This window comes from Haliotis rufescens, unplaced genomic scaffold, assembly GCF_023055435.1.
Source record: "Haliotis rufescens isolate VD_foot unplaced genomic scaffold, xgHalRufe1.0.p SCAF_34, whole genome shotgun sequence".
NCBI classification, from domain to species: domain Eukaryota; kingdom Metazoa; phylum Mollusca; class Gastropoda; order Lepetellida; family Haliotidae; genus Haliotis; species Haliotis rufescens.
The window spans coordinates 2,409,626-2,436,063 of NW_025964046.1; the positions used below are offsets into that span (position 1 = coordinate 2,409,626).

Sequence of the window (26,438 nt, forward strand, 5' to 3'; positions counted from 1 at the left end):
CATAAAATCAACGAGATTAACGAGAAAATGTTTTTCCACTTATCACTGAATCATTTCCGCTTCCTTGAACGTGGCAGAGTTCCCAATAAAGAAAAACGATCAGACTTTCATCCGCACACTGTTACACCATTAACTGTGAGTGATTACCATATTTAATTAAATTCTTAATTAAATTTTGATCAAAGGTGAGGTAGACCAAAGGATCTGACTTAAAGGATTCTTCAGGGATCAGGGGAGGGGTAATTGTCTCTGGTTACGTTCTTTTGAATGAATGCCACACTGTGCATTAGTTTAGAGGAATATTTGGCTTTGTGTTAATCATGGGAGGGGAATGATAAACATTTCAAACCCATTTTGAGATGATAGTCTTAAATCTGGAGACAATTAAATGACAAGTTAATAATGTAACAACATGATTGAAGATAAACACGTTGTTGATGGTTAGGCTGTATGTGAGAACGTAGATGATTCTCCATTTCTCAAACGGCCAAGTTAACCTTTTATAATGTTTCTTTTTCATACTGATTTTTGTCAAGGGATTCAAGTTGTAGAAAGTCTTGCCTGATTACCTGGTCAGTTAATGCGGCATAAAGCTTGGTTGGTTGGCTGGTTTCTTGTTTAACGCCGCACTCAGCAATATTCCAGCTATATGACGGCGGTCTGTAAATAATCGAGTCTGGACCAGACAATCCTGTGATTGACATCATGAGCATCGATCCACACAATTGGGATCGATGACATGCATCAGCCAAGTCGGCGAGCCTGACCACCCGATCCCGTTAGTCGCCTCTTACGACAAGCATAGTCGCCTTTTACAGCAAGAATGGGTTGCTGAAGACCTATTCTACCCCAGATCTTCACGGAAACAACAAGCAACCAAACAAACAGACAGATGGACAGACATTATTTTGACTTTGGCCATATTTGGCCTGTGGCTATGAACTCAAGATACGTAGAATTTTGGGTGCAGTTGACATAATTATGATTAAAATATTTTAGTTTGAACAGATTGAAGTTCAGAACTTTGTCAGGGATAAGCAATAAATATGTAACTTAATTGTTGTTTCTTAATTTTAAAGATTCAGAGACATGTTTGGCTAAATTTGTTTGACAACCATTATTTTCAGATGTGAATGACTGAACAAATTTGAATACTGATGGGTTTACATAATAATATTTCTTAATCAGCAAATATCTCCATTTTCTATAGAAAGGACAAACTAATACAAAGTGAGATTCATCTTCGTGGTGGTTCATATTATATTTGAAACATTTTCTCTCCTTTGGCCAGATTCGAATCCCAATTCGCCCCGATTATGTTTCTAGGTTTGTCAGCACCATACCCGTGCTCGTGGGTTTTACCGAAAGTGGTAAACGTCTGAGACCTGCATCACTTCGGGCTTTCCTCCCACATTAAGCTGACACGCCGTGATATAACTTGAATACTGTTAAAGGCGGCGTTAAACCCAACTCACTCACTCACTCCTTTGGCCAGAATAGGTTGCTGGGGACCGATTCTAACATGGAATCCCCAAGCTAGTTCACAAGGTAATTTAGTTTACAAATGTAATTGAAATTAAAGCTGCAAGCAGCAATGGCGGGCTCCAAGTTACACTGTGCACAAACGTACATGTTCGAATCCTTAAAGGGTTTCCTTGTACCAAATCCGTCACAAGTAGGCACAACTTGCAGGGTATTGCCGCTACGAAATTGGCGTGTGCTAAGTCTGTTTTAAACCCATTTCCGACATCCAAACATGTTCGAATCCTCAAAGGGTTTGTTTGTACCAACTCTGTCAAAAGATTGTCACCTTTTGCAGAACATTGGCGTGTTCCAGGGGTGTCCCAAATTCTAATCAAATATTACCACCAAGTGTTGTTACTTTTTCCATGCACCCAAGAACAGAAAATAAGATGCATATGATACACTAACTTCATGTAAACTTGCAATAGTTTCTGTCAACACGCTAACAAGATATGATCGTTAAAGTAAACTTTCGGTATTTTTTTATATCAAAATCAAAATCCAATACAACCGCAACTAAAACAGATATCCCAAAACGGCTATGAGAGTTTGCTGTGTTATGTGTGGAGACAATTCTCAGAAAATTTGGAAGCATTTCATGCAGTGGAATCGGAGTTGTTTGCGTTTGAAGACAGGTACCTAAAAGACACTGTGAAAACCTTGAATCCAATATGGCTGCCAAACCATGTGACCAATGACCAAAGTCAAAGAACAAAATATGTCAAGCAGCTCAAGCAGCAGATACATGCAAGTTTTCAAAGAAATCGGATAAGCGGTTGCGGAGCAATAGGGCGAAATACATCTTTCAAAAACGTCTTGATTTTTAGTTATCTGCCCTTGGCCTTTGGGCCTACGGCCTTGGGTTTTTGGCGGGCACTAGTACCCAACGGCCTTCATACACATACAAAATTTGAACAAAATCGAGCCAGTGGTTATTTTCCTAGCTCTGGTACAAAAATCAGCGGAATAATAATAATATTAAATCAAACGATAACACTGGGACTCTTCAGCCTTTCGGCTTGGGGACTCTTAACAGGCTGTAACTTCTTTGTCAGTTGGGCTCCAGTCAAACGGATGAGCGTTCTGTGTTCGTCCGGGCCCCGGGTTCCTGTCGCATTGCTGAGATAAAGTGCTAAACTTGTTTCCGACCTCGTTCATATTCGAATCCTCAAAGGGTTTACCTGTACCAACGCCGTCAAATGTAAGGAACCTCTTGTGAGACATCACCACTACTAAATTGACATGTGCCTGGGTGTCCCAGGATGTTTTAACCAATTTCCAACTTCGACCATGTTCGAATCCTCAAATGGTTTGCTTGTACCAACGCCATCATATGTAATGAACCGCTGGTGAGACATCACCACACGTGTCCCAGTGTGTTCTTAACCCACGTTTGACTTCGACCATGTTCGAATCCCCAAATGGTTTGGTTGTACCAACGCCGTTAAATGTAATAAACCGCTTGTGAGACATCATGACATGTGTCCCAGTGTATTCTTAACCCATGTTTGGCTTCGACCATGTTCGAATCCCGAAACGGTTTGCTTGTACCAACGCCGTTAAATGTAATAAACCGCTTGTGAGACATCATGACATGTGTCCCAGTGTGGACTAAATGCCGACCTCCATATTCTAATCCGCAAATGGTTTGCAAATGGTTTGCTTTTAACAACGCTTTCAAAAATAAGGTACCGTAGCAACTGGCAATTGAGAAATGAAGAATCAAGTCAGCGAGTCTGATCACCCAATCCGATTAGTCGCCTCCTGTGACAAGCATAGTTGCCTCTTGAGACAAGCATCGGTTGAAAAAGGCCAATTCTAACTCGTCAAGGGCAGTACACATAATATTGAACAAGGCTGTGGAGAGCGCAAGGGTATTTGCAAAGCCAGTGAATGGGGGTTTATAGTAGATTTATGAGACGCTTCCTTCAGTATTTGTACTCAAGTCTTATTTTTTTACATAAATCAAATAATACCGCAACAAGCAGTGGTGCTTTCAGTATGCAACCCAGGACAAAATGAGCTACATATAGTCTCAAAGCTTCATGCAAACTTTCAATAGTTTCTGTTAAGAACCTTACAAGTTATGATCTTAAAAGTGTAACATTTCGGTGAAAAAAATGATCAAAATCAAAATCCAATATGACCGCAACTAAAAAAGATATCCAAAAACGGCTATGCTTATTTGTTGTGTTCTGTATGGAGACAATTCTCAGAAAGTTTGAAAGCATTTCATGCAGTGGATTCAGAGGAGATAGTATTTCAAGACAGGTACCCAAAAAACCCTGTGAAAACCTTGAATCCAATATGGCTGCCAAACCACGTGATCAATGACCAAAGTCAAAGAACAAAAAATATCAAAGAACTAAAGCAGCAATTACATGCAAGGTTTGAAAGTAAACGGACAAACGGTTGTGGAGCAGCAGGGCAAAATATATCGTCAAAAAATACTTGTTTTTCAGTTATCTGCCCTTGGCCTTTGGGCCTGGGGCCTTGGGTTTTTGGCGGGCACTAGTACCCAACGGTCCACATACACATACAAAATTTGAACACAATCAGGACAGTGGTTATTTTGCTAGGCCGGGTACAAAAATCGGCGGAATAATAAATAATAATAATAATAAATAATAATAATAAATCGAACGATTACAATAGGGCTCTACAGCCTTTCGGCTTGGAGCCCTAATTAAAGAGCATGTACATAAAACCACCTTCTAACAAAAACACCTTTTTAGCTGGGGACCTTTTTACCACAACTGCTAATTTTCAATCAAGGGTATGGTGCACTATATTCCTAACACCCATCTATAAACAAGCATTAGCACTGCTATACAAAGGTAGGGCTGTTTTGAAACGGTTTAACTTGAGCCAACAGCGAGACAGGTGTCAACACAGTTGAAATTGACATGCTATTGACATGCTGTTGACACAGTGTATCTAAGTGGAAGGTAGACTGCACTGTGATTGACAGGTGGGTGTGGCTGAGGCACACTTTGTTGGTACTGATGGGATCTGGGTACATAGAAACAGACACCACTCATACTTTCATGTTGTGATCTTGTCACTTCTGCTTATCTAAAAATATCACAGGATAGACGTGTAGATAGTTACGGGAAATTGTCATTTTTAAAAAAAAAATGCTCATATGAATGTAAATATATTAGGCCATACAAATTTATAAATACATATGTGGTATAATATACAAATTTCTTTCATTATTTCATATTTGTAAATGTAGGTATCAATCATTTGAAAATATATTGATTGAAATATTCATAGCTATGAGAAATTGTGACATTTTGAAAAAGATTTTATGTGAATGTAAATATATTGGGCAAACAAATTTATTAATACAAATATGAGATATGATATAATATACAATTTTCCCCCTTATTTCATAATTGTTAATGTATATTAATCAGAAATAAATTGATTGAAATGAAATGTAGATAGTTATGAGAAATTGTGGCATTTTGTGTTCTGTGAGTATAGTGAGAAAACAACTAAAAAAATGAATAAGAATAATATTTGCTTCCAAAATACTTTTTATTCCAATATGAATGTAACTATATTAGGCCATACAAATATGAGATAAGATCAGATAACACTTGATTATTCTGAAGGAAATATGGGTTACTTCAGCGCAAGGTCTCAGCTTATTTATGAACACACAAATATACACCACAAATGTAATTACCGCATTCGACATAATAAGCGCCCAGGGCGCTCTCAAAATTAGAATGAGGGGGCTCTTATTCAAATATTATTTTGGTGAAAAACAGCAGAGTTGAAAGATCGCAAATTTCGTGGTTTATGCTGACAGCCTGAAATGTTTATATACGACAGATATATTTTTTCCAGAATTTAATTGCCCATAATTAAGGGTGCATATAACAAACGTATTATGCATTAATAAATAAGTCTTGTGTACATTGATCAATCGGAAGGGGTGCCAATTAGGATTGTTCACTAGCCAGTATATTAGCAAATGTCGCCTTGGGCGCTTATTAGAGCGGGGCGCTTATTACGTCGAATACAGTAACATTAAATGTGTCACTAGCTCAACAGGTACGCGTCACAAGACTTATTATAAAACTGGGTACAAATTGTATATTTTCTTGTTTCATAATTGTAAATATGAATGGTTATGAGAAATGGTGATGTTTTGTGTTCTGTGTGAAAACAACTTAAACATACAAAAACAAAATTAAAAAATTATTAAAAATAAAATATTTCTTTAAAAAATGCTTAAAATTGTAAATATCACATGTATGGCCTTGTTTCCTAATTGTGAATGTAAACAGTTACATGAAATAGTGAAATTTTGTCTACTGCTGACAACATGGACAACTATATTTTTATTTTTTTTATGAATTTAAATTTTTGATGAAGGTAAAACGATCATTTAATGTAAATGTTACATTAGGCTATAACAATTTAGTTCCTTGTTTTATGGAGGAAATTATTATTGTGAATGTTTTCTATTGAGTGAACAACAACAGTTACCATGGTTACAAATGTTGACAGTTTGCATACTGTGAGAAACCAAACTGTCCACACCTGTTGTTGCCTAGTGATATATTTGAAGCTTCTTTGTCATGTGTGTAGGTATGTATTTGAGGGACATAATGTCATAGGGATTATTTTGGTCACAAGAATCATTTAATGCTGGATCAATTTATCATTGTCCAAACAACACATTGGAAATCAGGGTTAGAATGGGTCCCCACAACCTATGCTGGTTGTATGAGGTGAGAATGGATGGGATGGGGTGGTCAGACTCGTGCCAAAATGGCACAGATCAAGACCATACTGCCAGTCACTGGATTGTCAGGTCCACACTCGATTATTAACAGGTTGCTGTCATATAGCACACTACAATACTGGCACATGTGTCCATATCTTGACAGCTAGAGGGAGGTTTAATGATTGTCTTTAGATGTGAATCTGTTAGATTCATCTAGAAGTGTAACTTTGCAACAATTGTCAATGTGTTTATATCCTGCCATGATGAAGACCACTCTTAAAAGACTCTGAGGGGGCACGGGTGGCCCAGTCGTCTATGGCGCCGCGATTCGCTGTGCAGAGTTGCGTCCCTTCGGCATGCCAGAAACCTGTGATTGTTGGTTCGCCCCGATTGTTTCTAGGTTTGTCAGCACCATACCCGTGCTCGTGGGTTTAACCAAAGTGGTAATCGTCTGAGACCAGCATCACTTCGGGCTTTCCTCCCACATTAAGCTGACACGCCGTGATATAACTGGAATACTGTTAAAAGCGGTGTTAAACCCAACTCACTCACTCTATTGCTCTGAAATAATATCTGTGTACTAGGCATGTGAGGAAGAGAATGTATGGATGTCAACTTCTTTATTAGGAGGAGCACAGTGTTTCGGATATATACTTACTCCTTCATCAGTGAATGAATGCTAGGAGGCAGAGAACATATACCGTATTCGACGTAATAAGCGCCCCGCTCTAAAAGGCACACGGCGATATTTGCTTATATTTTGGCTAGTGAACAATCCCAGTTAGCACCCTTTCCGATTGATCAATGTACACAAGACTTATTTATTCGTGTGTAATACACACTCGTTTGTTATATGCACCCTTAATTATGGGCAATTAAATTCTCGAAAATATATCTATCATGTATAATACACACAGATTCTTCTTTTATATCATTTCAGGCTGACCACAAAATTTACAATCTTTCAACCTCGTTTTTAATCTCACCAAAATTATATTCTAATAAGAGACCCCTATTTCTAATTTTGAGAGCGCCCTCGAATATGGTATATATATACCTGTGGCTTCATCAGTTTAAATCTAAAGATTGATTGGCTAGGATGGCCCTTGTCAAACAAATGATTAACTCACGTTCCAATGATGAAACACTGTATAAAAAATAAACAAATCATGTGTTCCATTACTGGTAAATACTACTCAAAAGAAGTTAAGAACACCCAGTGAAAGAATCCATTAACTGATAATTGGTAATAGTTTTTTTGAAGATTTTTATGAGAATAGATTTGCACAGTTTGGACAAAGGACATTACTTGTTTATAAACCAATTTCAGTATCTTGTTATGAACAAAGCAGCCAAGATGTACTCCATATGTGAGGTTTTCATGATAGTGTGGAATGTTTGCAGAAAAACTCTCACTTAATCTTATGAGGATGGAGATCAAAGACCTACTAAAATTATTTACGACACTGTCAGTAACCAGCTTTTCCCGAAGGTGTGGTCCTCTGCCAGTTGGCTGACCAGGGACAATAGAGAGTGGTGGTTTTATGGAGGTCTCCATGAGAGTGTGAACCATTAGGCTTTGGTTGGAGGCTATGTTACATAAGCCAATCACAGTTGAAAACATCACCTTTGTTGTGGCTGATTGGTCCCTTTAGTGTCTCATTGTGACTAATGGGTTTATGGCTGCTGGAAGGGCTTTGTGTTATCAACACCCTCATTGGCTAATTGATGTGTAAATAATCCAATCAGATGAAAGAGTACATGTAGGTGCTGGCCTCAGGGAATGAGTAGAAGACAGTGTTTCTTGTGGAGGTTGGTCAATATTGGAATTTGATTGTGGTCGTGTAAGGTAAATATTGAGGTGTCTTATGTGTATTTGAATGAATTTATTCAATCAGGAGTTTGGATTATTTGTGAGATGGTGGGTGTTTGTAATTAGGAAGAACACAGACATGTGTTTTTGTTTTCAGAGGAGAGCTTGATAGGATCTTTAGTTTAGAAGGGACAACTTGATAATAATGTTACGCCGACATCCGATTTTTACATCTTTTATATTTTACAACTGATTGAAGGGGAAGACTTCCGCCTGTGTCCCCCTTCCAAAAGTTATATGTGTATGCATTGCCGCTCAATCCTTTTAACCATATATATATTTTTAGGGGGATACGGGCGGAAGTCTTACGATTCAAGTTCACATACAGTTGTTTTGAAACTAGGGAAGCGCTTTGTAAGATTTGGCAATTGGTGTTCTGTAATCATGGAATATTGTTGAAACTATCAGAGCTCCTGATAACATTTTTAGCAATTGAGTTTTTACTCTGGGGTTTCTTTTTTATTGGGTCTTTACATTTTTTGTTGGGTGACCAATATTTTTTCACTGATCTATTCATCACTCTATTGGGTTTTTCCCAAAATTAGTGAACAGTTTAAGATTAAAAAAAAAATGGAATGATGTTTTAGATGTATGTAACTGTTCTATTTATATAGGCTTAACTTGGAAAGTAAATTAGCTTGTTATTGTGTCGGGAAATTGCCATGAATTGTAGAAGATGTGTAATCTGATGTCTTTTTCCGCATTTCTTATTTTTCTCAAAGTCATATTTTTGTTTTATTTGTTGTAGGTCAGAACTGAGGCATCTCATCCAATCAGATCTAAGGATACTTGCAGCTATGTTGACGCCTACCCTGCCCTAGTGGAGATGGCACACACCATGATATACTTACAGCATAGGTGAGTCCTTTGGAGAGTTGTGTCCCTTGGATACACACCCTGCAAACCCCCCACCCACAACCCATGCTTGTCATAAGAGTCGACTGTGACACACTTAATTGCGAGGAATCGAAACCCAATTGGATCGGTTGCTACAGAATATTGAGTGCTGTGATATACTCAAACAAGGAAAGAAACAATAATGTTTGACATATGACATCTGTACCCAAGCTGATTGTTAGAAGTACAGTAAACTACGGTTATAACGAACACGCTTATAACGAACTAACGGATATAACGAACCAACTTTTTAGTCCCGACTATATGCCGTAGCTGTGCTGTATATATGCTTATAACGAATTACGGTTATAATGAACTAAAATTAGTAGTCCCTTTGAGTTCGTTATTACCGTAGTTTACTGTAATACAATTCAAATAATGAAGCCAACTTCCTATTTTGTGCAACTTTTATCTGTGGAGATGGCACACACCATGATATACTTACAGCATAGGTGAGTCCTGTGGAGAGTTGTGTCCCTTGGATACACCCCCACCCCCCACCCCCTACCCCCGCGAACACACCCACCCACAACCCATGCTTGTCATAAGAGTTCACTGTGACACACTTAATTGCGAGGAATCAAAACCCAATAGGATCCGTTGCTACAAAATATTGAGTGCTGCGATATACTCAAACAAGGAAAGAAACATTAATGTTTGACATAAGACATCTGTACCCAAGCTGATTGTTAGAAGTAATACAATTCAAATAATGAATTGTGCAACTTTTATCTCAATTGTCTGCATATGCTGGTTAAATGATCAAAGAAGGGCCTCCTTGAGATCCTTGTTTCCTGCAGCGGAGTACACAGCAGGGTGGCCCTCTGCCTCCTATCTTATTACTGTTGTTTGCAGAGTTTTGAGTGCCGGGGTTTAAAAAGCAATACGGGGAAACGGTGAACTTTTTACAAATGGATTACGCGACTATCTTTTCAAAACACGGCAATTAGAACCGATTGATATATTTGTTTGAATGCTTTGATCCTAATGGGAGTCTCTGAAGACGTGTATACTGCATTGTAGTGTTGACAGAACGACTGACTTAGCTTACGAATGTACCAACTCCCCAAAATTGACATGAATGAACAGGAGTGTTTTTTTTATTTCGCTGACCAGGAATAAGTAAAATGTGAAATATTTTTTTGTGATATTGAGTTTTGAAAAAAAATTATTGTCACAATGAACCATGTTATAACACCCCCAATCTTAAAGTACAACAAGCTGTGGTTTCTTTCTTGGTTTCTTTGTTGCTTACTGCCGCACTCAGCGATATTCCAGCTATATGACGGCGGTCTGTAAATAATTGAGTCTAGACCAGACAATCCAGTGATTGATATCATGAGCATTGATCCACGCATTTGGGATACGATGACATTCATCAACAAGCTTTGGTTACTAGGGGACTATTCTAACATGGTCTTGCTACGGGTTAATTCAAGTCTTGCAGTTGTGGATCTTGGTTTGTGTGTTGTGTCTTATGAAGGACATAAACTTCGATTTTCCCTGGTGGAAGTAGGATTAATTAAACCTTTTTTTAGTCTCCTTTTTATGTTGGATTGATGGATCTCATGAAAATCTCATCTTTTACTCTGATACGATACTTCTCTGCGTGAAGATTAGAGGACACCTTTGTGGGTTAATTAAACCATTTTTTAGTCTCCTTTTTATGTTGGATTGATGGATCTCATGAAAATCTCATCTTTTACTCTGATACGATACTTCTCTGCGTGAAGATTAGAGGACACCTTTGTGGGTTATGGCGGGTGACTTTTTAGTCAGCATCGAAACTTTGAACCCTTCACTCCCACCATTTCCCTTGCACTGTAGCTAGTCTTCATCATATCACTACTGGAACCGTGAAGATCCAGGGTAGAATGGGACTTCAGCAACCCATGCTTGTCTCCCCCCGTGAAAATCCAGGGTAGAATAGGACTTCAGCAACCCATGCTTGTCTCCCCCTGTGAAAATCCAGGGTAGAATGGGACTTCAGCAACCCATGCTTGTCTCCCCCCGTGAAAATCCAGGGTAGAATAGGACTTCAGCAACCCATGCTTGTCTCCCCCTGTGAAGATCCAGGGTAGAATAGGACTTCAGCAACCTATGCTTGTCTCCCCCCGTGAAGATCCAGGGTAGAATAGGTCTTCAGCAACCCATGCTTGTCTCCCCCCGTGAAGATCCAGGGTAGAATAGGTCTTCAGCAACCCATGCTTGTCTCCCCCCGTGAAGATCCAGGGTAGAATAGGTCTTCAGCAACCCATGCTTGTCTCCCCCCGTGAAGATCCAGGGTAGAATAGGTCTTCAGCAACCCATGCTTGTCTCCCCCCCATGAAGATCCAGGGTAGAAAAGCACTTCAGCAACCCATGCTTGCCGTAAAAGGCGACTATGCTTGTTGTAAGAGGTTTGGGTGGTCAGGCTTCCTTACCTTGTTGATGCATATCATTATATCCCAATTGCGTGGATCAATGCTCGTGATGTCAATCACTGGATTGTCTGGTCAAGACCGTCATCATATAGCTGGAATATTGCTGAGTGTGGTGTTAAACAACAAACAAATAAACAAAATCCGATCACTAACATCTACTCAACTAGACTGATACACATGATACGATTCTAATTAAAGGACGCTGGTTTTTAAATGACTTGAGTGCCAATTGTTCAAAGCCAAACCCCCTTTAATATCCCTGTCTTCAGACATGGTCGAAAATCTGGGGACAAAATAAGGGATTATCTGGGCTGCTTGTTTAGTGTAAGGGTAATCCGGGGTCCAAACTCCCTGAAATGTTTATGTTCCAGGCTTGCCTATGTAAATAACAGCATACTTGTTAGCCCAGATACACAGCGGACAGAAGCCGATCTTAAGGACTCGCAAGAGTCAGAACTGGGTTGCCGTGATACAGGATTTCCTCATCACCTCTATTAAGCTTTTTCAGTCTTTTTTTTAAAAACAAATGGTAAAGGGTGTCCTTAATTGTTAGAAATGTGCCGGACTTGTTTGACATTGCTGCTTAAACTGACAACTCCCATCAAATGTGTAAGTAATGTTGATATGCTAGTTGACAGTTTGGGGGTAAGAAATTAGGTTTTAATGGTATTGTTTTAACCCGAGATATCTGTTTGTGTCAGTGTTTTGTAAATAGAGGGTGTGAGGTAGGTTTTTGCTGTAGCTGTTCACATGCAAAGAAATTCATGAAAACTAAGATAATAATCTTTACATACCGTATTTGACGTAATAAGCGCCCAGGGCGCTCTCAAAATTAGAAATAGGGGGCCCTTATTAGAATATAATTTTGGTGAGATTAAAAACGAGGTTGAAAGATTGTAAATTTTGTGATTTATGCTGACAGCCTGAAATGATATGAAAGAAGAATCTGTGTGTATTATACACGACAGATATATTTTCGAGAATTAAATTGTCCATAATTAAGGGTACATATAACAAACGAGTGCATATTATACACGAATAAAAAAGTCTTGTGTACATTGATCAATCGGAAAGGGTGCTAACTGGGATTGTTCACTAGCCATTACATTAGCAAATAAAGCCGTGGGCGTTTATTAGAGGGGGGCACTTATTACGTCGAATACGGTTTTTGACATTAAGGAAAAGTAAACTGTTCTGATCTAATTTTGGCTTTCATGATTAACTCACTGTTTGTGAGATTATGACAACTTTGTGATGATTGGCAATGTGTTTGGTTTGTTTGTTTGTTTGTTTGTTTGTTGTTTAACACTGCACTCAGCAATATTCCGGCTATATTACGGCGGTCTGTAAATAATCGAGTCCAGCCCTGACAGTCCAGTGATTGACATCATGAACATCGATCTACACAGTTGGGATACGATGACATGCATCAACCAAGTCATCAAGCCTTATCAGCCAATCCTGTTAGTCGCCTCTTACGACAAGCATGGGTTGCTGAGAATCAGTTCTAGCTTCGATCTTCATGGGGGTAGTTCCCTCGTATGATAAGCATGGGTTGCTGAAGACCAATTCTAACCCAGATCTTCACAGGTTGGCTTTTATAGTATCAAGTTTAGATAAATTACACACATTTCACAACAGGGGTAGGCTGGGTAGCCTTGTGGTTAAAGTGTTCGCTTGTCAGGCCGAAGACTCGGGTTCGATTCTGTCATGAGTTCAAAGTGTGAAGCCCATTTCTGGTGTCCACCGCCGTGATATTGCTGGATTTTTGCTAAAAGTGGCGGAAAACCAAACTCACTTACCCATTTCACAACAGAAAATACCAGCTTATGTAACTATTTTTGAGTTCAACAGTGTAGGTTATTGAGTGCGTTATTCCCATGGACTGCCCAAGGCTTTCTGGTTTTATTCTGTTGTTTTTCACCAAAATGATATTCTAATAAGAGACGCCTACTTCTAACTTTGAGAGCGCCTTGGGCGCTTATTATGTCGAATGTACATGAGTGTTGACTGTGTCTATGTGTACCATAGTGTATGTAAAGATGCTTCGGGCATGGGTCATTGAGGCTGCATCTCCGCAGCCTGTTCTTCATCTTCAGGGATGGGTAAGTTATTGTTGTAGTCCTAGGATTGTCATCAACTCAAAGCGTTCAGTTTGTTCACTTAAAATGAGTTTGCATTCATTGCTTTTTAAGAATGTTTGATTGTGATTATGGTGGAGTCATGTCGTCTAGAGATTCATTTACTCAAGGAAAGACTGTCTCCTGGCCTCGTGGATAGAGCATCTGCCCAGAGAAGTAAAGGTCAGGGTTTGATCCCCAGCCCCGTCATACCAGAAGACGTCAAAAGATGGTACTTGTTGTTACCCTGCCTGGGTAGTAGAATATAAAACGAGGACTGGTTGACTCGTGGTATATACTGTGTCTGAGTGGGGTTTTATATACTGTGTCTGAGTGGGGTTTATATACTGTGTCTGAGTGGCATTTATATACTGTGTCTGAGTGGGGTTTTAAATACTGTGTCTGAGTGGGGGTTTATATACTGTGTCTGAGTGGGGTTTTAAATACTGTGTCTGAGTGGGGTTTTATATACTGTGTCTGATTGGGGGTTTATATACTGTGTCTGAGTGGCGTTTATATACTGTGTCTGAGTGGGGTTTTATATACTGTGTCTGAGTGGGGTTTTATATACTGTGTCTGAGTGGGGTTTATATACTGTGTCTGAGTGGGGTTTTATATACTGTGTCTGAGTGGGGTTTATATACTGTGTCTGAGTGGGGTTTATATACTGTGTCTGAGTGGGGTTTTCTGGCATGGGGCGAAAACAAGGTTTGGTGGGCTCAGAGTCGGTATACTGTATGGGAGTAGGGTATTTGTATTAAACTGCGGCATTGTTTCTCGATGGGCTTGCACCATTAAGCTGACATTATTCCGATAAACCACAGCCAAACACATTCATGCTTGTCGGAATATAAGTGCAAAAACCCTGAACGAGACGTTCAAACCCATTTCACCTCATTACCTAGTAGTCTAAGGATTTTCATCAGCTGAAAGTGTTTGTTCACTTAAAAATGAATTTTTAAATGAAGTTTTTAATAGTGTTTAATTGTGGCTGAATCTTATGGTGGAGTCATGTTGTCTCGAGATCCATTTGCACAGGGGAAGCGTGGCTGAGGCTTGTACACAACTGATACTAGTCTACAGTATATGCTGGGGAGGGATAGACAAGTTCAAATAATAGCTGCTTTATCATGATCATACTTCGTGTTAGACATGTTCACTTTGTGAAGCCGGCTCTATTTTAGTTTAAACATGTCCAGGTATAGACATGATAGATACAAGTGCTTTCAAGATTCTCTTTGTGGAGTGTCAGTGTTTACACTGGGTATTTTCAGATGGGTTTAAACTTAGTTTTAGCACATAGTTGATTCAGGATAAATATAGCATCAATAATGATTACTGTGGAATACAGATTGTGGAGTACGGATTGGACGAGCTTGGTCAGTGTAATAGCCACTGGTGGCGCTATAGTCCTCCTGCACCATGACCGTGGAATATATTTATTTTATGAAAAAACATAATCTAGAAATGCATACAAAAGCAAGTCTAGCCAGCTCAAGCTAGCTCTAAATCAGCATAGGGAATTTTTTTTTTTTTTAGAGTCAAGAAGGATCTTGTGTAATATAAGATTTCAGAGACTAAATGTTAGTCTAGTGGCGCTACTGTCGAGCCCAGTAATCTAGTCTAGTTCGGTAAGGGTGGAAACTGGACTTTTAAAGTCAGTTAACTCTCTTGCCTCGGGAAGATGCATGCTGGATGGTTGGTTGGTTTGTTTGTTTGTTTGTTGTTTAACGCCGCACTTAACAATATTCCAGCTATATGATGGCGGTCTGTAAATAATCTAGGCTGGATCAGACAAATGAACCTTAGTTTCAAACAGTGATCACCAGTTTATTTTATCTGTGGAACAGTTTGAGATGTACACAGTTGGGCACATCCATCGGCAATACTATTGTATGGCCACCGCCTAGTATGAAATAGGGCTGAAACGATGCATTGCGATTCACTTCATATAATACGGTGCACGATTTTTGAGGTGCTGTATCTCGATTTTTCACGATACGTTTTTTTAGAATAAACTTTTATCACAGATACATTTTAAATGTGTTAACTGAGTTTAATTAATTTAACTCTCGCCTTCTCTTGTCACTATGTGTTATGTAGCATATCGAGGTATTATGTATCGAATCATGATGTAAGTATCGAGATACGTATCGTATCATCACCTGTATCGTTGCAGCCCTATTATGAAAGCTTGTGAGAAATATCTCATCATGTTCACCATATTGTGAGGACATTCAGCCATTATATTTAAACTATTTTTACCTTTTACCTATGGCCATTTAATCGTCAACAACAATGACTGTCTTTGATTGAATGTATTCACTGAAGTATACAGTATTTGTCACAATAAGAAATTGTTGTGACGTTCTAACAATAATCAGTCTTGTGGAAAGTGTTACATGCTTCATGCATGTTGTTTATAGTCGTACAGGTGGCTGTTTGTGTGTGCAAATAACTGGAGGGAATTGAAAGTCAGGCTAACAATATAACATTATTCTACAATATCTGTGTCACAGCAAGGTCTTCAGAATGTGTAGAAAAATCTTGGTTGCTCATATTTCAGGTATTTTCTTGTGTTTCGGGAGATAATTATTTACCGTAGTCATGAAAATATGCGCTACAGGAGCTTAGAAAGTTTTCAAAGGGTACAATTAACACCATTTAGAAGAGATTACATTTGTTTTCACGTATATATTAATTTTCACGTATATATTAATTTGTTAAAACGAGAGGTTGACGGCATCTGAATATTTTGACTTGAGGAAAGTGACTTGCATGATGCATAAGTATTTGGTACCAGTATGTTTTGTATGGTGTTTTTCATCAAGTAAAGAAAGAATGTGTTTTCTTCATCTTTAGTTACAGACATTAAATTGATGTGAGGCGGTGTTTTTGGTAATAAGGTGAATGAAAACATTCTGTGGGACTAAGTCCAGTTGTGGGTGGGGGGCGGTCGGGTAGCCTAGTGGTTAAAGCGTTCGCTTGTCCAACGGAAGACCCGGGTTCGATTCCCGACATGGGTACAATGTGTGAAGCCCATTTCTGGTGTCCCCCGCCGTGATATTGCTGGAATATTGCTAAAAGCGGCGTAAAACCATACTCACTCACTCACTCAGTTGTGGGTGAGTGGGTTTATTACTTCAGCAATATTCCAATAATATCACACCAGAAGTGGGCTTCACATATTGTGCCCATATGGGGAATCGAATTTAACCACTAGGCTTCCCGACCGCCTTAGGTTCAGTAAACCCCTTAGTCTGTCATACAGACGCTGAAACAAATATATCCAATGCTGCCCATGCAAGTCTATATTGTTTGGCAAGTCTAGGTAACTGCACAGACCCTGAAACAAATATAGCCAGGGGGAGGGGGATTACTGTGGAAAAGAAACATTATCAATGGTTAACTTGGCTCTTCAAGAGCTCTTAGTCACGCATACTAACTGCATGACACGTTGGTCGTGGTTTTCAACAAGAGTTACCCGTCCTTGACGAGGATTTTTAAATGTGTTGATGTTATCAGGGATTTAGCCCCAGGGTTTGCGAGGATACACGTATATCATATTCTATTGTTCTGGGCAAACATAGCAAATGTGACACGTTTTGAGAATATCGCCAACACTGATTTGTAGTTGAAGTGGTATTGTCTTGGTTTTTTTGACATGTGAAGGTGTGGAATTTAGGTTTGAATTATTTGAAATGAATTTCAGATTTAACTTTTGAAACTGGAGTAGTTTTTGTGTTGAGTTAACAAGTGCATGTGACTTGATTTTCCGATTTGAGTAGGAGATTATTGAATGGAAAGTTTGAATGGTGTGGTTGTGAAATACATGCTTGGTGTTAGAGAAGGGGGAGGTGCTCTCTGTGTTCCCCTTTTATGAAAGATATACATCGGACATTGTCGGGTGCAGGGGTAATGATCTTAATGTTCCTTTGAGTTCGTGTGGTGCATTTGTAATCTACAAACACAGCCAGTTACTGGGAATCCTCATGTCAATACAAGCGTGGTGTATAAGGACTTCATAACAGTTTTACTCTGATGAGCATAATATGACATTAGTGTGAGAGTGAGTGAGTTTTACGCCGCTTTTAGCAATATTCAAGCAATATGGCAGGGGACACCAGAAATGGGCTTCCTGCACTGTACCCATGTTGGGAAACGAACCCGGGTTTTCGGTGTGATGAGCGAACGCTTTAACCACTAGGCTACCTGATCTCCTCTAATTATGCTAATATGACATTAAAATATGAACACACCCATCCACCTACTCTCCATGACAAATGACATTAAGATAACCTTACACAAAGCTGGTGGTGGAGAGTAGGTGGATGGGTGACCGTGTTCGGTAGTTTGACTCCAGAGAGTTTCTAGGGCTTCTGTCCTGCCCCACATTAAGACACAGATTACTTATGGTGTCTCCTCATGCAGGTGTGACTTTGTTTGGTCACGGAGAATATTTGGTTGGGTGACTGTGTTAGGTAGTTTGACTCCTGAGTTTCTATGGCTTCGGTCCTGCCCCACACTGAAGCACATGTAGCACATATGGTGTCTCCTTAGGCAAGTATTTGTGTTTGAAATATGCCTCAGTTCACCCAGCAGTGAATGGGTACCCGGTACTGGTTGTGCTCCAACCTTTCAACCGACCAATCAGAGCGTTGCTTACCAGATCATGAAAGTGACAGTCGGAATGTGATTTCTAATCATGCAACCAAGAAAACTTTATACACGGGGTATTCTGAATGATAGTTATGAGTTAAACGACTGAATCCATACAGTCTAGACCATCTATTAGAATGTTCTTTTGTTCAGGTTTCCAATTTGTAACCGATAATTTGTCAAAATATGTTTTGAAGCGTAGTCACCAATTAGTGCCGTACAGCACATGAAGGCATCCTTCTGATTGGTCAATCCATTGGTCAGTCAAAGTTCCCGCAAGGTCGGTCTGACGTGACCCATAATGAGATGTCTTCAGATCTTTGTTTAGTGATAGCGAGAACTTAGATCTGATTTTAATGAGATTGTTTCTGTCCCAGAATAGACAAGCATCATCACCTTTCATGTTATTCTGTACTTCTTTATGCTGTTGTTGAAAAAAGTACTCTCATCTCTTACAATCGATACCTCAACATTGCAACATTGTTTTCCTGGAATGTGCTCATTAATATGTCACCTTGCAAGGTCAGTGATTAGTTGAACAGCGACATCAGACAATATTCTTTCAACTGAAACTCGTTTTTTCGATGCTGATTTTCGTTAATTTAGACTATAAATTTGATAACGATAACAAACACATGGTAGGTTGTAATGATATCAATGACTGATCGATAGATAAGGACGATGCCATATTTGTTTATAAACACTGAAAGTAGCACCTATTATTTCCATATTTATCCGTAAATGCCCCCAATGAATACCATGTAGTCCTGCACCATGACCGTGGAATATATTTATTTTATGAAAAAATAATAATCTAGAAATACAAAAGCAAGTCTAGCCAGCTCAAGCTAGCTCTATTCCACACAAAAAATCAGCATAGGGAATGTTTTTAATTTTTAGAGTCAAGAAGGATATTGTGTAATACAAGATTTCAGAGACTAAATGTTAGTCTAAATACCATGATAACCGGTTGGTTATTACGAAGAAGGTGGTATCCCAGAGATAACATTTGATATCTTTCCATGATAAACTGATTCTCCTGTTTCAAGTGTATATTTAACGAGAATGACATTTCATGACCCTTATCAAAAGTTGAACAGTATATTATGATAAACAAATATCCAAGTAAAAGGATATTTAAAAATAGAATAAATTTCAACAACAAATTTGATGTTTTTAGCTTCTACGAAGCCATCACCTCCTGTTGAACATTTAAAAGGAATAAAACAGCATGGCCCTACGACATGTCTTGAGTGACAATTTAAAACAAGAATATTTGCACTCTAATTCGATTAAGACATTTTCTACTGTTACTTAAGTCAATATAGGCAAGCCTGAGGGAGCGCCACGCATGGCCGCTCAACCTTTGTAACAGACAGGCTGATTGGTAGTTAGATAATGTGAGGTGAATGTCGCTGTGTGCCGACAGCTGTCACAAGTCTGACTTTATGGCTGGAGGTACATCATGCTACTTTATGGTGGGATGGACTATAAAGATAGGAGAGACTGTAGACAGTGGGACTACTGGGCATCTGAAACCTGCAGATGTAGTTCAGGTATGTTTCTTCTTAGGCTTGGAAGGTTCAGCAGACACTGTTATTCCTTGTAAGAAAAACTAATAATTTTTTAAAACTTTTTTAAATACTTCCTACATGCAGCTTAATTTTCTAATCTGTAATCTTCAAAACAATAGTTCATATTGATAAGCAAGGTAATATATCTGATAGTTTTTCTATATGTATCCCATGGTTGTGCAGTTGTCTCCCTTAGGTGTACAAGGAGCCTAGGATCTTGCATTTAAATCCTGGATTATAGGTCTGATTGTTTCTATGTTTGTCAGCTGCTTATTTGCAGTGAAGAGTTGTCTCCTTTAGGTGTACAAGGAGCCTAGGATCTTGCATTTAAATCCTGGATTATGGGTCTGATTGTTTCTATGTTTGGCAGCTGTTTATTTGAAGTGTAGAGTCGTCACGATATGGCTGAAATATTGCAGATGTGACGTTATATATTAACTCACTCAAATGAAGTGTAGAGTCGTCACAATATAGCTGAAATATTGCAGATGTGACGTTAAATATTAACTCACTCAAATGAAGTGTAGAGTCGTGTCCCTTGGGTGTGCCAGGAACCTCTCAAAAGTTTGAATTCCTGATTAGCCCAAGTAATGTTTCTCCGTTTGTCAGCACCATACCCGTGCTCGTGGGTTTCACTGAAGTGGTAAACGTCTGAGACCTGCATCACTCCGGGCTTTCCTCCCACATTAAGCTGACACGCCGCGATATAACTGGAATACTGTTAAAAGCGGCGTTAAACCCAACTCGCTCACTCACTCATATCACTGAAATACTTTTTACCTATAGAAATGCTCTTGCCTTTGAAAGTTTCCCTGGATTGTAGAATGTATCTTTGTCATTTGGTTTTAATAGAAGCCCTGTTATTTGAAAAACCTTTTGATTCAACATCCTTTTGTGTGCCAAACTTACACACAGCCCACTACTAAAGAAATGGTTAAAACATCTTGACTTGGATACCTAATTTTCATTTGAAAGGTGAGGACCTTTTTTATATTTATTCCAAAAAAATTAGAAGTCTTTTAAATGCTTGAATTCTGGATTAGCCCAAGTAATGTTTCTAGGTTTGTCAGCACCATACCCGTGCTCATGGGTGTCACACCACCACTACTGAGACCTGATAAGCATCACTTCGGGCTTTCCTCCTACATCTAGCTGACAGGCTGTCATATCACTGAAATACTTTTCAAACTCACTCACTCTTAGCTATGGAAATGCTCTTGCCTTTGAAAGTTTCCCTGAATTGTAGAATGTATCTTTGTCATTTGATTTTGAAAGAAGCCCTGTTATTTGTAAAACCTTTCAATTTTCTGTGCCAAGCTTACACACAACCCACTACGGTTAAAACTTGGGATACTTAATTTTCATTTGAAAGGTGAGAACCTTTGTCATGTTTATTCCAAAAATATATAAAAAAAGCATAACATGATGAAATTTAGAAGTCGTTTAAATGCTTGTTTGTTATGTATTTCTACATCTGCTTCCATCTGTGTCCTGTGAATGTACTGAGTCACGGAGTGCAAGGCTATAAAAGTATTAGTTCAATCCCAGATATCCTGAATGGTGAATACTTTCAACGCCTCATAAACCCTGCTACAAGACAATGAACGCGACAGACCCAGCTATGTACAAGCAATAAGGTTGTCAAAAACTTCAATTTGTTTCGGGTACTAATTCACTTGCCACACTGAAATTTTGTAACTATGGTAACTAGTTGTCAAGAAACCTGTATATATATATTTTTTTTTTTTGTTATTTTTTCCCAAGATTTTTTTTCCCTTGTGTCCAGCCCAGGTGCATGTCCAGAGTAGAGGGTCAATTTAAACATGACCGTTTCCGAACCGACCTGTGACACTGAAACATTCTCACTCCTGAAACTAGTGCAGAAAACTGAGGAAAATGTGAATTTCCGTGAAGAATTTTTTTCCCTTACTTTTTTATTTCTGGGTTGACAGATTTCTTATGTATAAAATCCTGGTCAGTTTGTGTGAAAAAGCCAAACATGAAAAAAGTCATTTCAGAATTTTTTTTTTTTTCATTGTTCAAAACGTTATCAAAATATGTTGTTATGTGTGTAGTGTTTGGTTTGTCTGCTCTGTTTTGCAGTAGATATTGTCTGCACAATTCCTTTGTGGTGGACATTTAAGTTTGCATTCCACAGAATAAAAAAATTGTGATTTAATTATTTTTTTCAACTTTTAGATTTTCTGAGGTTGGCAGAATCAGTTTTAGAAAAGGTGTAGCCCAGTAGTTAAAGCGTTCACTCGTCACGCCGAAGACCCGGGTTCGATTCCCGACATGGGTACAATGTGTGAAACCCATTTCTGGTGTGCCCCGCCGTGATATTGCTGGAATATTGCTAAAAGCGGCGTAAAACCATACTCACTCACTCACTCAGTTTTAGAAAATGTCTCTGTCATCTTAGCTACCTATGTGATGTTGCCTGAAACAAAAGTATTTTATTGGACTTGGCTCTGATACAAGATGAGTTGTTCTTTATTTATTGTGTACCTAGGACGTTTATTGTTTGTACATTGTTTGAAACAGAAATGATAGGGTAGATTGAAATGTTTATAAGTATACGGGTAGACTGGTGAAAGAGTGCAAGGGTAAGTTTGTCATGCATACAGTGGTGTGGAATATGCTGGGCTGAAACAGGGAGTTATACCGAGATTTATCCGGGTTAGACATGGTCTTCAGCGACCCATGCCTGATGCAAGGACAACTAAATAATCAAGTCTGTACCAGACAATCCTGTGATTGACATCATGCACATTGATCTATGCAATTGGGATACAGTGATATGCATCATCCAAGTCAGTGAGCCTGACCAGCCGATCCCGTTAGTACCAGGAAGCTGTGAGACAGGTGTGGCTGACTACTATTCACGGACAGGATGCCCCTGCAATATATGCAGGGCCCGCTGGGAGTGCGTACATGTCAACTTGACTATCTTGGTGATCAGCTCACATCCTAACAGAGGCCTCACAACTTGATGTATGTTATACTGTTTGCTGTGAGGTCAGCAGAACGGTCAATACGAAAGCATGTTCCAGCCAGGACCCAAAAAATAGGAATATAGTTTATGGATTTTTAATGAGTGAGTGAGTGAGTGAATTTTACGCCGCCTTTAACAATATTCCAGCAATGTCACATCAGAAATGGCTTGCCATAAGAGGCCACTATGCTTGTCGTAAGAGGCGATTACAGGATCAGGTGGTCAGGCTCACTGACTTGGTTGACGCATGTCATCGTATCCCAATTGCGTAGATAGACGCTCATGATATCAATCGCTGGATTGTCTGGTCCAGACTCGATTATTTACAGACCACTGTCATAGAGCAGGAATATTGCTGAGTGGGGCAACAACAAACAAAACAAAACAAAACATGCTGTATAATTTGAATACGGTGCAGGGGCGGTCGGGTAGCCTAGTGGTTAAAGCGTTCGCTGGTCACGCCGAAGACCCGGGTTCGATTCCCGACATGGGTACAATGTGTGAAACCCATTTCTGGTGTTCCCCGCCGTGATATTGCTGAAATATTGCTAAAAGCGGCGTAAAACCATACTCACTCACTCACTGAATACGGTGCAAAATGGCATTAAACCCAACTCACTCACTCTAATCTAACAAACAGGGAGAAGTGAGAAAAATCATAAACAGTTTATGGCAGTCTGGTCGAAACCTGTGAACCAAAAAGTATTGAGTATGCCTCAATGATTCAATTGTTCACAAGGGTTCGATGGCGATTGGCAACAGGTTCCTTCCGAAATTCCTCTTGACTCCAGCCTGTGCTGAATACCAGCTGACTCTCGGTCAGGTAGCATAGTTCTGTGATGGGATGTACGTCTCTCGGCCGTCCCACACGCTGCTCAAACACGAGCCCGAGCCAAGTTAACCTCAAGATGGTCCCCCTGTTGACACGTGGGATCCTAAACAAATATGGTCTGCGGGACAGTTTGTTACTGTTTTGTATGTTTGCTCATGAGATTTGAGGTTAAGGGACAGGTTTAGTAGGCAAATATGTCCGCTGATTAGCAATTAGAGTCATACCTGAGCGCTGAGGGAAATATTTGGGTACTAGCCGCGGACATTTGTGTCGGTTGTATGGAGGCGAGCGTGGAATGTAGACTAGGATAGACATGATGGACACAGATGAAAGGGGGATTCTACCTGGAAAATTAGATGTTTATGTGGAATTTGGTAAGGTTTTCTACACAGGATCTCGGGTCGCAGTGAGGACCGTGGCTGCTGGATGGGAACGTCGGTTGTTTACGTGGAATTTTGTTGGAGTTTTTGTACACAGGTCTAAGTTGTGAGTACATGGTTGATGGATTGGAAATTAGATTGTTTATGTGGAATTTGGTTAGAGGTTTCTACAGTCAGTGTTTGAAATAGACATCGGCTTGTAGGCCCAAATCCGACAGATTGGTTCTCGGGCTGATAGTATCAAATTTCAACAGGCCCTTACGGCCTGGAGTTTATTTAAGAAATTATTCATTAAGCATTATTTAAGTAAGGTGATAAACATTAATTTCTTATTTATAAACAGAAAGATAGACCTTTCAAATGGTGTATGACATGTAGTAGCAAAGATGTTTTACAAGCTGATATTTTCCTTGATAAATGCCTGCTTCATCTGTCACCACAGTCTCTGGGAACTGGTGTCACAGCAGTTAAAGCTACTGGCTAAATGGTTGCGTTTTGTAATTTATATTGCAAGAGTATGTCTCCCTGCTTCAGCTAAAATATTAGGCTACAGTTTTTCCCCTGCACCTACCGTTTTTTTTATGTGCTCTCAGTGTGGTCTGGTGAGTTTCAGACACTGTCCGGTCAGCATGGTCAGGATCTAGAAGTTCACTGGGTGCTTTGGACAAGGCGTTTTGAAATGCTGACATAAAACTGAATTAAATGATTGAAAATCAAAATACACTGAAACACTATAACATGTATAAATCATATACCGTATTCGACATAATAAGTGACCAGGGCACTGTCAAAATTAGAAATAGGGGCCTCTTATTATAATATTTTGGTAAATGGTGAACGTAAATTTTGTGGTCTATGCTGTCAGCCTGAAATGTTTATTTACGACAGATATATTTTTCCAGAATTTAATTGCCCATAATGTAGGCTACATATAACACACGAGTGCGTATAATACACGGAAAAATAAGTCCTGTGTACATTGGTCAATCGGAAGGGGTGCTAATTAGGATTGTTCACTAGCCAATATATTAGCAAATATCGCTTTGGGCGCTTATAACGTCGAATACGGTATTTGATTTTTTGTATTATTTGGCAAAATGGCTTAAAATCAAACTAACTTGTTCTGTGTATCAAGGCAGGAGTGAGTGAGTGAGTGAGTATGGTTTTACGCCGCTTTTAGCAATATTCCAGCAATATCACGGCGGGGGACACCAGAAATGGGCTTCACACATTGTACCCATGTCGGGAATCGAACCCGGGTCTTCGGCGTGACGAGCTAACGCTTTAACCACTAGGCTACCCGACCGCCCCTATCAAGGCAGGAGATAGTCAGAGACAACAATGTGGTATAGGTCCGAATCTCGTTCCATGTGTTGGGAGATGGTCCTGAGCACAATACACTTCTGTTCTGACTTCGAGTTATGGTTGATTAGAGCATTTTCGTTGTGGTTAAGTCTGTGATGTCATGTTGAACAACAAGTCTTGGGCTGGCATGTTACATTTGTTCATGGGGTATAAATTTTGATTTGAACCATAATTAATAAATAAGTCTCCATTATGTTCTGAGGAAACAGTTATCTTGCTTTGGTGTAAAAAAATTCTGAAAAAGTTTCATGTCAAAGTTGATTCAGTTGATATTTTTGCTGTTTCAGACATTAATCTTCTAAAATATGTGTAGAATATACAACTCAAAACAAGTTGAAAGGGGGCGGTCGGGTAGCCTAGTGGTTAAAGCGGTTGCTCGTCACACCGAAGACCCGAGTTCGATTCCCGATATGGGTACAATGTGTGAAGCCCATTTCTGGTGTCCCCCGCCGTGATATTGCTGGAATATTGCTAAAAGCGGCGTAAAACCAAACTCACTCACTCACTCACTCACTCACTCACTCACTCACTCACAGTTGAAAGACTGTTGCAATACCCACCACCCTTGACAGACTTTTATGTTACAACGTGCCTCTTCTCAAACAGGAAGACAATGAAACATTTGTTAGGTTGCTGTATTTTATAATAATTCCGCCCGTGTTTGTGCTTTCCAAGTATTGCCATTAGGCCATGGATCATGGATCATGGATCATGGATCATGACACTCTTTCATTCACCCCTGGGGTGAATCCATGTTAGACAGCGTCCTGTGCTTGTCATACAAGGTGAGCACGAGGATCGCTGTCTGACTTCAGAGCTCAAGATAAGCTGCGTATTGGCGTAATATATGCATTAAATAAACTGAAATATGTGGACAAATCAAATCCTAGTGTATCAAATATGCAACATATAAATGTGTTATTGATATAACAGTGATGGGTGATATACTACTATTAGATAAAAGATTGCGTTTATTACAACTGTTAGATGAAAGATTGCGTTTATTACAACTGTTAGATGAAAGATTGCGTTTATTACAACTGTTAGAT

At 39.3% G+C, this 26,438-nt stretch overlaps 1 protein-coding gene across 7 annotated transcripts in view; it reads left to right on the forward strand.

The window, feature by feature from the left end:
- LOC124127932 (leucine-rich repeat-containing protein 15-like) overlaps positions 1–26,438 on the forward strand; it is an 82,072-nt gene that overhangs the window by 50,322 nt on the left and 5,312 nt on the right. For 4 of the 7 annotated variants that reach the window (XM_046491328.2, XM_046491330.2, XM_046491329.2 and 1 more), the window contains exon 2: positions 8,893–9,002. Coding sequence is in view for 1 of the 7 variants with exons in the window: in XM_046491327.2 (XP_046347283.1) it covers positions 19,719–19,799 (81 nt within the window). In the remaining 6 variants the exon portion in view is untranslated. Of the gene's footprint in view, positions 1–8,070; positions 8,121–8,892; positions 9,003–9,446; positions 9,494–19,693; positions 19,800–26,438 lie in introns of those variants that run through there. The other 3 variants (XM_046491331.2, XM_046491333.2, XM_046491327.2) reach the window with 3 other exon arrangements.